Consider the following 12,735-nt stretch of genomic DNA (forward strand, 5'->3'; position numbering starts at 1 on the left):
GGATTGCTGGGTCGTAGGGAAGCTCCATGTTTAGCAGTTTGAGGAACCTCCAAACAGCTTTCCATAGTGGCTACGCTAGTTTGCATTCCCACCGGCAGTGCAGGAGAGTTCCTTTTTCTCCACATCCTTGCCAACGTTTGTTGTTGCTAGTTGCTTTAAGATGAGTTGGCACATAATCTTTATTTTAAAATGTTTTCCAAAGGTTCATTTTAGAGTTGGGATTGCTGGTGGGAAGCTCTATCAAGTTTCTGTATGGACCAAAGAACCGCATTCCTTCACCACCCCAGAATAAGAGCTTGAGGAGAAGATGTGAAGCTATACATTGCTTGTTTGCTAATATTTCTTCTAAGTCATGGTGTTTGTAAATGTTTATATGTAATTCATTCCAGAAATAGTCGCTGAGTACCTACTGTGCTGCTCGAGACTTGGCTGGCAGCAGTAAACAAAATTAAGGTGCCCGCCCCAGTGAGCCAGCGTTCTCACAGGTGGCCCCAACAGATGGAATTGCAGACTGTACTGGGTGTTAGAGAGTGAGAAATGCTGTGGAAAGGGTCAAACCAAGGAAAGAGGGCTGTTTAGGGTGCAAAGATCAGTGTTAATACTTGGTGGTCTGAGAAAGTGACAAAACATTTAAGCAAAACTACGGAGGGAGGAGTAAACCTGTGATGTTTCAGAATCAGCACTCGGAACCTGGTGTTTGCTTTTTGCTGACTGTATGAAATGCCCCTTTTAGAACAGATCTAGTAAAGTGGAAAGAATGAGGACTAGAAAGGATCTCTAGAAAAGGCATTAATTTGGGGTAGCATGTCTTGAACCCCATCAATAAATAGGCTCTTAAATATCATTGTTCATTTGCATATTTGCTTCCTTATGTGATGCCCTCCATGTAAAATTAAAATTAAAGTTATAAGCTTTTTCTTTCCTGTTTAAAAGAAATTTTTTTTTTAATTTTTAATACATTCTTTTCCTTACATCAATCATTGTTAATTTGGGGACATTGTATAATTTTTCCCCTCAGGTGTGGTCGCTATAGTTCCCCTACCACTAACGCACCCAGTGTCCATCATCATATTCCCTTGTGCTCTTCCCACCCCCTTCACCCCAAAAAAAAAATTATTTTATTTTATTTATTTATTTTTTTTATTAAAAAGGCACTTGGTCTAATCCCACCTTTGACGAATGCAATTTCCTCTAAGCCATTCCTTGAGTCAGGCCAGCCTATTCTAATTTTTACAGCACCCTATGTAATAACAGTAACATTTATTGTCCCTACTTTCCACAGAGGCATGACAGGGCTAGGAGGCTTGTCTCCAGATCAGACAGCTAGGAAGTAGCTAAGTCTCAGGCCTGGCTGCCTTCCACCCCCTGCCATGACGCTGCCACATCTTACCTTCTTCCAACTCCTTTTCTTTCTAGACCAGCATTCTCAAAACTGGAGGACTCATTTGAGGCCCTGTCCCTGTACCTGGGGGAGCTGGGCATCCCACTGCCGGCAGAGCTGGAAGAGCTGGACCACACTGTGAGTGTGCAGTATGGCCTGACCCGGGACTCACCCCCCTAGCCCTGACCCAGCCCCTGCAGGAGGATGTTCCACAACAGCATTGCCCCTCTGTGCCCCATCCCTGCTGTGGGCAGGGCCGCCCAGGCTTCCTGTGGATGGTGACTTAGAAGTGGAACAAGCCATCCCTACTACCTCCCGAGGAGGCCAGCAGGCGCACACCAGGGAAATGCATCTCCACAGGCTTTGGGGACTGATGACTGTCTATAAATCCAACACTCACCTGAAAGCTGTGAAGAAGAAAGCCTGATTCCTAGGCCAAGAGGAATCTGTTATGTGGGATCACTTGGGACCTCCCTGGCAGTGAGATTCTGGGAGGCTCTTGCCTAACACTAATCAGCGTGACCTGGACCTGCTGGTCAGGATCCGAGAGTGAACCTGCCTGTGGACTCTGTGATCTCTGTTCCACCTGGGCACAGGACTTCACGGCAGTATGGACGAGAGAGACTGGTGGCCTGGTGGTACTTTGAGGACGTGAAATGACAGTGGTGCTACCCCCATTCCACTCCATGCCCACCCCCCTCCAGGGCAGGGGTTGAGGGAGTAGGTTTTGAAGTGGCCTTTTCTGGCTTGTGGTGGGGCTGGCCAGGAGTCAGGGGAAGGGCTGGCCTGTTCCCCGTAGTGTTCACACTGAGCCATGTCAGTGGGGGGACCTTCTAGCTCATGTTCTCTAGCTGTATTGCTGGAGGCTGGCTGAGTGCTCTGGGCAGCACCTTCCCTCCTGCAACAAGCAGTCACCTGCAGGTGCAGAAGAGGCTGAAGGCTGGAAAGACCCTCCCTCTACAAAGCCCATATCCTTGCTGCTCTCATACCCTAGATGTATTCCTCGGTCAGAAGTCAAGACATTTGCCTAGAGCTAGGTGGGTTTTGGAGGACAATGGGACTTGTCACAGGACCAGCATGTGACTTGGGGGGTAAGAATCTTAGCACTCTCTTGACCTTGTCCTCATGCAGCCACTGCTCACCCTTTACTATGCCTAGTACAGGAAGCAGTTTGGGTGTGAAGAGGTGGTGGCAGAGTCCCGGAGCTGAGATGCTGGGAAAACAGTCCCCGGAGCTGGGCTGTCTGGCTTCTACCTCCCCTTATTGACTCGCCAGCTCACTAGCTCCTGACTTCAGGTTCCTGAGTCACAGCCTCAGGTGCTGCAAAGCCTTGGCTCTCAGCTCCAGGGGCTCGTCAGCACAAGTAGAGTTGCCACCTCCTAGGTGTTTATGAGCTTGCACCATATTTAACATACCGGGATAGGTTTGGAACTTAATGCAGTGTGTGATGGTTGCATTGGGGTGGGATGGGTAGGGAATGATCCAGGAGAATGGTTGCTGTTAATAATGTTATTGTATCTATTGGGTGATATGCGAAATACTGTACATAGACCTGATGAGTTGTAGGGTTAGATGTCATTTCTGGCCAGTTTCCTTGTTAGGTGGACCATACTTGTGTGTGGAGTTTGCCAGTTTGCTATAGGCTTGAGGTCTAGGCTCCTAGCAGCTGCAGCAAGGTCAGCATTACATGGCTGCTTGTGGCTCATCTGTCCCTGGAAAGTGTGGGAGTGGAGGCCCCAAGCTGGGCCATGGAATAGACCAAATAAATGAAGCAGTTAACATAACTGACATTTCTGAAAGTGAAAGTCACTGGGAGCCTGGCTCGGGAAGATAAATGTGGAGAATGTTCCTGGCCACTTTTCAGGCCTAGGTTGCATGATTCCACACAGCAAGGGGTCATCATACTCCCAATTCTCATCACCTCTCCTTATATAGACACCAGCCTGCTCAGAGAACATGCATCCCTGAGGCCACCAGGTCCTTCGAGCAGGTCCGACTGACTCCCACCCACCAGCTAGTCATCCCTTAGGGCCTTCCATTCCCACCTTCTGATATTCATACCTTCCTACAGCTTGGATATCCTGCTGTCCTGTCCACAGGGCTCGTTTCCAGGTTCATCGTGGGAAGAAATGAATGCAAGTCACCCCCACCACTTGTTTCCCCACAAGTGCTTCCCCTAGGAAACCTATTCTTTGCTTCTGCACATGGGGGCGCTGCACAAGGAGTCCATTGGCAGGATACTGCTGTCCGATTAACGGGACCCCAGCCATGATACAAAGGCACACATCCAAGGCACCTGTTCCCGAAGCTTGAGGAGTTCGGCTTCAGGACAGAATCTGGTTCCTGGAGAAACATGCTCTGGGCACCTCTTGCAACCCCACAGGTGTGCTACACACTGGCACAGGCAACTGTCTCCTGGGCATGCCTTGTTGCTGGAGTCGAGCAAACACTCCTTGGTGGCTTTCCTCTGGAGCCCCAGGAGGCACCCAAGCTGTGTGCTCAGCCCATAGCTGCTCCAGGCAGCCCAACTGTCCGATCCCTCCCCACACCCGTTCCTGCAGCTGCTGCGGCACTACCTGTCTGTACCTGCTGACAAGACTGCCTGGACGTTCGGAAAGAAAGCCCAGGGAAGAGGGTTTGTAGTGGCCAGGTGCCTGCATACCCATCTTCTCTACAGCTACAGCTGAGAAGGTCCCTGTGATGATGACTGTCATAAGTAGAGGCTGCAGTTACCACCCAAGCAATTTGCCACCTCCCAGCTATAGGGCCAGAGCCATACAGCTACTGACAAGGTAACCAAAAGCTTCCTAATATTTGGCAAAAATTTGGCAATTTGAAGTCTTTTTTTTTTTTTTATTTGTAGTCAAATGCAGAGCAGTTTCCTGCACTTTATACACAGGTATCAGAATGAGGTATATAAAAAAACGTATACAGAGTAATGCTTTTATAGAAAAGTAGAAACTAGTAATGTTCTCGTCAGCATCACTGACTCCAAGGGACCCCCAAGTTCTGTGTTCCATCAGCAAACCCCTCCAGGGAACAGCTGCTGAAGAGAATGGGCTCCCACTAACCCCCTCCCTCACGCTGCATGTGGGAGGGGTTTGGGAAGGAAGTTATGGTCAGGGACACTGCCATGGCCTCCCAGTGGAACACGGCTGCAGGCCCTGCTGAGCCGTCAGCACAACACGCTACAGTGGAGAAATGCTCTGCCCTTGGGCAGCCCAGTAGCCTGCTCAATCACCTGGGGCATCCCTCCCCCCTCTGGGCCCCTAAGATCCCTTACAGTGGTTCTATGATTGTTGTATTAGTTACAGGTTGTGACCCTTGCTCAGCTGCCCCAGAGAAAGGCACTGGCCTGGAGGCCACTAGGCAGCCAACAGACTCAGGCCACTGCAGAAGCAAGCCCTGGCGTACTTCATTGCCTTGCCTCTGAGCTTAGTCTCCAGGGTAACCTCTCAGAGGCAGCTCACAGGACCCCATAGTGTAATTCCCACAGGTTAGCTGGCTATTTCTCACCCCTGCAAAATGCAAAAAGTCCACCGGTCACCTGAAGAGACTGGGTCCCTCAGTCCACCTCAGGAGCTGAAGTCTAAGGCAGCCATAGGTTCTTCTCTACCCCCTCATATGGAATGTCCAGTGAGTTCTTCCCTGCGCTTTGAAACAGGAAGAGGCCCTGGGCCTTGGGCCCAGTCTATGGCTGTCAAGGCACATTGCTGCCAGCAAACAAGCATAGTCTCATTCTCAGCCCAGTTTTTACTTTTTGTACAAAACTTATTTCCGGTTCTCAGAGGTCAGTAGGGAGTTCCATCCCAGATATTTAAAAAAACTATATACTTTTAACTGTCCCACAACCACGACCTGCTTGACCTGAACTATGAATAACAGTGTGCGTCACTCGAGCCCACAGAGAATAAACGGAAAGGCAAAGGCTGAGACCATCTTGGATAACAACACAGAGGGAGTCTGGGAGAACTCCCATCCGTCCCTGGTTCAATTCTGGGGCACGGGTATGTTTGGAAGCCCTTGTCAGCAGCACTACTGTGGGGGCTGCCACCGTCTCCATCTACAGGCAAAATACTCCTCTAAGGGATGGAAAGGAACTTTGGCAGGACCCTACCCAGCGTCACCCTCAGCTACAGCAATACCTGCTTATGTTTCAGGATTCACACACACAAAGAAAAAGTAGGGGGAGGGATTTAACCACAACAAAAAGTGTAGATTCTCCCAACTGTAGGAGGGTAGGTTGGCCTGTACCAGTGTCTGCCTGGGCTCCTGTCCATTGTGGGGAGCAGTCTCAGGCCCCAGGTGTGCCTGCTTGGCCCATGAGGGGCGCACTGCCCTCCTGAAGGTCAGCAACTGGAGTCTGATTGGAGTGGACAACAACAGTCTTCTCATCCACAATCTCACAGGTAGGGTTGGTGAAGGCAGACAGGGGTAGTGTGATTCGCTGCATCTCTCTCTCACATACTTTCTGCTCATGTCGTTCTTTCAGGTCCTTCCCCCTGACAGGAAAAGAGAAGCGTTCGGTTATGTCTCCAGCACAGCTTGTTAGTGGGTACCATCCCTGAGGCAGAGGCAGGGGCAGCCATGGTCATGGCAAATCAGTGACTAAAGTATTAGATCTCCATTCGGACAGACTGCCTTAATTCAACAAGGGGGTCTTAACACTTCTGGTCTGTGATTCCTCATCTGTAAAGTGAGGATGATAGTAGTATGAACCTCTTTGCAGTGGGGCTCAATGAAAATAGTATAAAGGAAAGGTTAAGTCCAAGACTAAGTCCACCAGTGTCCATGATCCACACCAAGTGTAGTCTAAAAAACCAGGAGACTTAAAGGTAGTTTTCTTTCAGCTCAGAGCTCCAAGAGACCCAGAGAATTACTCCAGGCCTCAGAAAACTGACATAACCATCCTGTTCTAAGACCATTGCATTATCCCACGCCCAAGGAGGTATAGGTTCCGGCTGGATGAAAGTACTTCTCCAGCCCATGTCGGGGGCAAAAAAGACTCAGGGCTGCTGTGGTCAGTGGGAGACACCGACCGTCAGACTGGGGACTTTTAATGCTTCTAACATCTTACTGGTGTTCAGCCACCCTACTAGGTGATTGTACAGTCCCATTTTACTCACATGGAACAGTCACTCTATGCCAAGGATTTCAGATACATTATCTCATTTCATTTTCAGTTCATCCTGAATAACTGTCTTTTCATTTGTTTTACAATGAGGAGATGGCACAAAGAAATTAAGGAACTCTCCAAGGACATAGTAAAGTCAAATCCAAGTCTGCTGGATGCTGGCTGATATTCAGAAGTTCTGACTTGAGCAGGGTCACCCCAAAGAAGAGAGGGGGTAGCACTCAAGCTGTCTTCTGGCTGTATATGCAGGGTGCCTCCCACTAGAATAGGTGTCTGACCCCCCATTGCAAGCCAGAGGTTTGGTAAGTGCCTGGCAAGCCACAACAAAAGCAGCGCCCAGTACCCAGGTCAACAACCTCTGAAGCCAGCAACTAAACACATGGACTCAGCTGTCAGAAGTCTCCCAGGACGGAGCCCACCCCAAAAAGGCCTTGAAAACAGACAGTTTGATGGATGACTTGGTGAAGCAACACAGGCATGCTTCAGATATCCTCAGGGAGATAGCTGAGATCACACGGATTACACATCCATCATGATGGAGGAGGGGCAGTATGCAATGACAAAAGTTTCCAGAGTAGACAGGAATATTGAGAGACCAGCAGAGGAGGGAGGGGAGCAGTTTGCACAGGTGCCTCAGATCTGTCTTTAGAGCAACCAATTCTCTTGTGTTCTAGTACCAGCTCGGCCTTGTGTGAGACCTGGCGAAACACTTGGTCTCACTGAGCCTTGTTCCTCATGTGTGAAATGGGGATAATTTTGTTTCAAAATAAGATAATGAATGTGAAAGCATTGTTAAAGCTCACAGGAGGTTGTGATTGGCCTTGAATACGACTTGACTCAACCAAGCTACTTTATCTTAATTTGAAAACTGTCATGCTGACCAGCCTAGGCAAATATTATTTACATGACCCCAGTGACACCCCTCCTCACTGAACCTTAATTTCACCATCTGTAAAACAAGGGGTTGGATTTGATTATCTCCAAGGACCCTGACATCCTTGAAGATTCCTGACTCTTGAGACATGTTCTGATCCCCTCTTAATGTAAGGTCACAGAAGTCAAATTTGTGAGCTCATCCCCCTCAATCAACCTGGGTAATGGAGTTTCTGAATGCAAGTCTGAGGCTCCTGCCCAGCTTTCCCATTAACCTCTAAGTTAGATACTACCAATTCCTATGGCAGAGTAGCAAGAGCCTGAGGAGAAGTAAAGGCACATGGAAAGATGGTTCTCTGGACCAAGGGCATCCCCACTCCCAGCCTGACATGCAGGCATCACTTATAGCTGCTGCCACACAGAGGAAAGACATCTACTTTCATACTGAAACAAAAAGCCAATTCTGTGAAGGTTGTCCACCTAGAGAGAAACTTGGACAAACCTGAAGGTCTGAGTTTAATTTTATCCAGAGAAACCCTCCCCCCACAATCCAGCAGAAAAGCAAACGGCAATTTGCAAAAAGATGGGGAGAGTGCAAATGTGTTTCTCCAAACCTAAATTTCAAAAGGCCTTGCAGGGCTTGGAGCTAGAGGGAAATGGAATTCATACTTGTCTGAGTATCTACTGAGATGCCAAGAATAGCCTTTCTCTTATCTTAGGATAACAAACACTGCCTATTCTGGTTGCCATACGTTTTATGTATGTATCATCTTCATTTAATTTCCACCCATTTAACATCCCCATTTTACAGGTGAAGAGACTGAGCTTTGGAGTCTGCCTTCAAAGCCCTGCTTTCCTTGCCTGCCCCCTTTACCAAGCATCTGGCTCTGGTCAGGTTGCATCACATACAAGTCTTATGAGTTCGGGGGGAGGGAGTGGAAATCTATCAGTATTAATGGGGCAGAGCAGAGCTGTTAAAGCAGCCAAGGGTAAAGGAAGCAGATGCTGGGACTTGTCTAGGTAATAGTCACAGTCATTTAGATGCCTCAAAACACACTCAACCCCATGTGTCTCCTGTTAACAGTGCCTGTGAGTCCTGGAGATGCAAAGAAAAGGACCCACAGGTCCTTCTAAGACATGAGCACCAGCCCTGCTGCAGTGACCACTTGACCACCCAGTCCCTTCTCAGGGCCTCTTCAGGTGGGGGTAGGGACAGCCTGGCTATTGTCTGGCAACCAAGAAAGAACAAAAGGATTATTCACTGACTCAGTTCCTTCCCTAGGGGGGTGGAGTGGTGTTGACTTACAGTTTTTCCCTTGTCTTTTTATCAGCAAATGAGTGCTCCCTCTAGAGCGGCTGAGTTGGAGCAGGCGTGGGCACAGGCATGGGAGCTGCTCAGTCAGACTGGCCATCTGAAGCTCATGGCCTAAACAATCAGGACAAAGACCCACCCCGGCAAGCTGCCCTAAACCCTTAAGAGGAAACAGGGTGCTTGCCCACACTTCCCAGCCAAGCAAAAGCCATCTTGTTAGCCTGAGGGCCTCTGGCAGAGTTTGAGCTTGTGGTAATTCTACCCCGGCTGCTCCTGGGCCAGGACTGGGAGCTAGGGTGGGGGTGGGGGGTGCACTGGCCAGAAAAAGCAGGTGTGGTTGGAATGGCTGCCAACCCCTTCCATCCTCTTCTGATGGAGGCACGGCAGAACTCCTTCAGGCAACACAGGTTACTGCAATTCGTTATGTAACTGAGCCACTACTAATTTCCCAGGGAGAAGCAGTCTGCGCCACTCTGCTGGAGGGGCAAATTCCTCAAGGTGTAGCAGGGTGGTCCCCAGGAAAAAGAGAAGTTCCAGGTTCCCTGCCCCACCCGAAAGGAGGGTGGGGCTGAGCAGAGAAAAAGGAGAGAACAGAAGGAAGCAGGATGGAGAGCCAAGGAGACCTGAGGAAGCCACATGGAGGAGCAAAGGGAGACAAGTGAAGAAACCATGTTTGCTTCTTGGTTCTGGACTGGCTGACAGAGCTGTGGGTGAGAGACCTGTGGGGCGGTTGACAATCGCACTGTTTATCTTGATTTTGATTTTGCTCTTTTCCTCCCAGATTTGTCTGGCCATTTCTGACCCGTTTCTATGGGTCCCGGCCAGAAGATGCTTTAGTCTTGTGTCAAGCTTTCAGGCCTTGCTTTGGGTCAATCCCTTTTGGGTAGATTTTGCCCACGGTGGGGGGAGTGGGTTACTTCAAGTGTTTGGCTTAGTTGTTATATTGTCTTCTGTATTGTATACTCATTGTATTAAAGTTCCTTTTAATTAAAGTCTTATATGTTTTGTCTTGATGCGGTGGATGGCAGAACATATTCAGAGCAGGCAGGTTTGGGGGTTCAGTGGTGCCCCCCTCACCCTACCCTGTAACAAAGGCAGCCAAGGTACAGACACCAATGAATGCCCAGATCACTGTTTAATTTCATCCTCATGACAAACCTACTTGGTAGCTGTTACAGATGGGCAGGTAGAATCAGAGAGGTTAAATGTGTTCCAACAAATGGCAGAATTGAGATTTAAACTTAGTACTGCCTGCAACCACCAGCAGGCCATATTGTTTTTTTTTTAGGAAGTATCAGAGCTGGGAGGATCATTTTATCTAAACAAGAAAAGGCAGGTGGCTTGTCTATTGTCACCTGAATTGGAGGCAATTCCAGAACTAGAACATTGTGCTTTGGACTTAGAAAGCCAGTTATTTTGTTTGTTTTAAGTTTCTGTTTTTGCTATTGTTCTTTGCAATTCAAAGCAAATTTCCAGGAAGCCACTGGACTTATTGGAGATACTGGGACTTGGAGGGAGATACTGATAATTCTCAGATACATTTTATTAGCTGTTTAGTTTGGACATGGCACTTTACTAGGTCTCAGTTCCTCCCTGGAAAGTGTATAAAAAATGCTCCTCGGCAAAACAGGAACAGCAGCTCTCATGCTGGCTTGTGACTATGCAGGTGCCTTTTTCTTTCTCCTTTTCCTAGTAAACCTGTCTTTTCAAAAGGTTAAAAAAAAAAAAGTGCTCCTTCCAATGTGGTCATAAAGTTTGGGTGAGATAATCAGGGAAGAGCCTTCAACTTCACCTTACTTACTAGAAAAGTATGTCTTAATTGGCTGCTATTGTGATTATTTAACTTAATTGATGTTCCACTGTTAACACTTAATACTTATGATCATCTTGAATGGGTGGGGATGGGGTGCGCATGGATGTGTGTGTGGAGGTAGAATATAGCCCCAGACAAACACCAAGGGGGAGGAGTAGTAAAATCTACACTTCACAGCTCTTTCCAGAACATTGTTCTCACACTCTGGTGAGAGACAGGAGCTGAGAGCTTGCCTCTAGCCCACATAGGGTTTCCTGTTAAACACTGTTCTCAGTGCACTCTGCTAAGGAAAGGGGTGGTCCGGTGGTTGATGATGAGGCAGGTATCCGATGATGTAGAGTTTACAAGAAAGTTAATTCGAGGCCCCAGCCATCCTTTTATCAGCCTAAGGGAGCAAATCTAGAAGAAAAAGAATTGGCTTCTTTGCTGGGCTTGAGTACTGAATTCACAATTAAGGACATCTAGCCAGTGCAAGTGCCTGGAGGCCTGGAAACTGTCACAGGATTGGAAGAGAGCCAAACGCTACCCAGCAGCTGAGAGGAAGAAATACTTCAAGGGTTAAACTTAGCCAACAAGGTTTGGATCTGAATGAGTTGTAGGCCAGAGCCACATCATTTCCTATGACTCTGAAATGAACAAGCAGGTGTCCCCTGGGCCTGCCTCATTAACCATTCCTTAGGGGGCAACAAGCTCAAGAGACCCTTTCAAGTCAACACTTCCCTTCATTGAACCTCTGCTTTCTTAGTCAGAAAACTAGTGAAGCAACAAGGATCAGTGAACCCTAGTCCAGTATCTGCATTTTATAAAGGAAAAACAGCTATTGTTTCCTGAATATTTACTGAGTATGCCTTAGCCCCACAGCAACATTCTGGAATAGAAAATGGAAGCAACTTGCCCAAAGCCACATGGATAGCTAGCTGGTTAGTGGCATCGCTTAAAGACTTGTCTCCACCAAATGCTTGGTGTGATATCTCAGACAAGGTGCCTAACCCACTTGCTTTTGTTTCCTAGTCTGCAAACTGGGAATAACAGCTTTTTCCTTATAAGGTTGGTTGTGAGAATTAAATAAAAATTAAACCATACAAAGGCCTGGAGGCAGTGTTTGGCACATGGTAAATATTTGCTGCAGCTATTTGTGCTGTTGAGCCGTTGTTAAATATGTTGTTTGATAGTTTCCCTTTTTTTTTCACCTATGAAATGAGGACATCTTCAATACTGATGATACCAGTGATCTTCTTGGGCTGTGAGCTCAGAACAGCCCACCACAGTGGAAGATAAAGGGCATCATGTTACTTCTCTAATAAGCCTTCTCAGACCATTGAAGAGAAGTATCACAGACACCCAAGGCTGGAATCATGCCCCAATTTAGCTTAAGAAGAGCAAATAATTTTCCCAGTCACCCAGTGCTATAAAATTGAATCCAGTTTTGGTTTATCATTCTGTTTACATGTCTGATTTGGGGAAACCTTTTCCACATGGCATCTGGGGGGCCTCTCAAAGCGAGCTTTCCTTTTCCTGTTGTCCCAGCTACAGGTCATGTTCTTGTTTTCCAGGTAGCCTCCCTGGCTTTCTCCTATGTGATGAGGAGTGGCAAACTTATTTTCTGCCCTCGGACTCACTTTTTGCCTTGTCTTAGAAAAGATCCCTTCTTATGGCTTAGGGAATTCTAGAAGTACTGCAATAACACTGTCTGGAAATCTTTTCTAGTAGCAGAATTTTATAACTCATAAAACAAATTCAATCTCTGGGTCCCTGCCATTGCCAGCCTGGTTTCTTCTGTGCCACTCACTTCCACCCCAGGAATGCAGAATTGGAGAGTGGGGAAAACTGGTGTAAAAAGAGCTGGGCTTCAACCCACCTTCTGCCACTTCCAGATGATGTGACTTTGGACAAGGCATTTCACCTATCTTATGACATCACCAAAACCCCTACCTCACATCCTTTTGGGGTAAGGGAGTATAGGCATCAAGGAAAAAGATTTATCCAATGTCACCTCATTAAGACTAGAATCAAGGGCCTCCCTAGTGGCACAAGATGTTGCCTCAGCACTATAAAGCTATCACAGCCACTGCAGCAGAAGTTCGGTGTCCAGCCAGGTAGCTGACCCAGAGGTCTGGTGTGGCAGACCTCTCCTGACTTGCCCACTATATGTCAGGACTATATGTCAGTAGATCTTCCTGTTCTGTTCCCCACTCTGCCTCTGGTGAATCCTCTCATCCCCC

General features: G+C 47.8%; 2 protein-coding genes across 4 annotated transcripts in view; one reads left to right on the plus strand and one right to left on the minus strand.

The window, feature by feature from the left end:
• The window catches only part of LIMK2 (LIM domain kinase 2), a 55,962-nt gene extending 52,654 nt beyond the window's left edge, over nucleotides 1-3,308 (plus strand). For all 3 annotated transcript variants that reach the window (XM_004690920.2, XM_012731135.1, XM_004690921.2), the window contains one exon: nucleotides 1,417-3,308. In XM_004690920.2, coding sequence (XP_004690977.1) covers nucleotides 1,417-1,561 — 145 coding nt within the window. In that variant the 3' untranslated portion in view covers nucleotides 1,562-3,308. The remainder of the gene's footprint in view (nucleotides 1-1,416) is intronic.
• A 1,375-nt stretch (nucleotides 3,309-4,683) lies between these two features.
• PIK3IP1 (phosphoinositide-3-kinase interacting protein 1) overlaps nucleotides 4,684-12,735 on the minus strand; it is an 11,867-nt gene continuing 3,815 nt past the window's right edge. Inside the window, exon 6 of the mRNA XM_004690923.2 lies at nucleotides 4,684-5,883. Within this exon, the coding sequence (XP_004690980.1) occupies nucleotides 5,676-5,883 (208 nt within the window). The 3' untranslated portion in view covers nucleotides 4,684-5,675. The remainder of the gene's footprint in view (nucleotides 5,884-12,735) is intronic.

This window comes from Condylura cristata, unplaced genomic scaffold (genome assembly GCF_000260355.1).
Source record: "Condylura cristata isolate star-nosed mole 26May11 unplaced genomic scaffold, ConCri1.0 scaffold00029, whole genome shotgun sequence".
Taxonomy (NCBI): domain Eukaryota; kingdom Metazoa; phylum Chordata; class Mammalia; order Eulipotyphla; family Talpidae; genus Condylura; species Condylura cristata.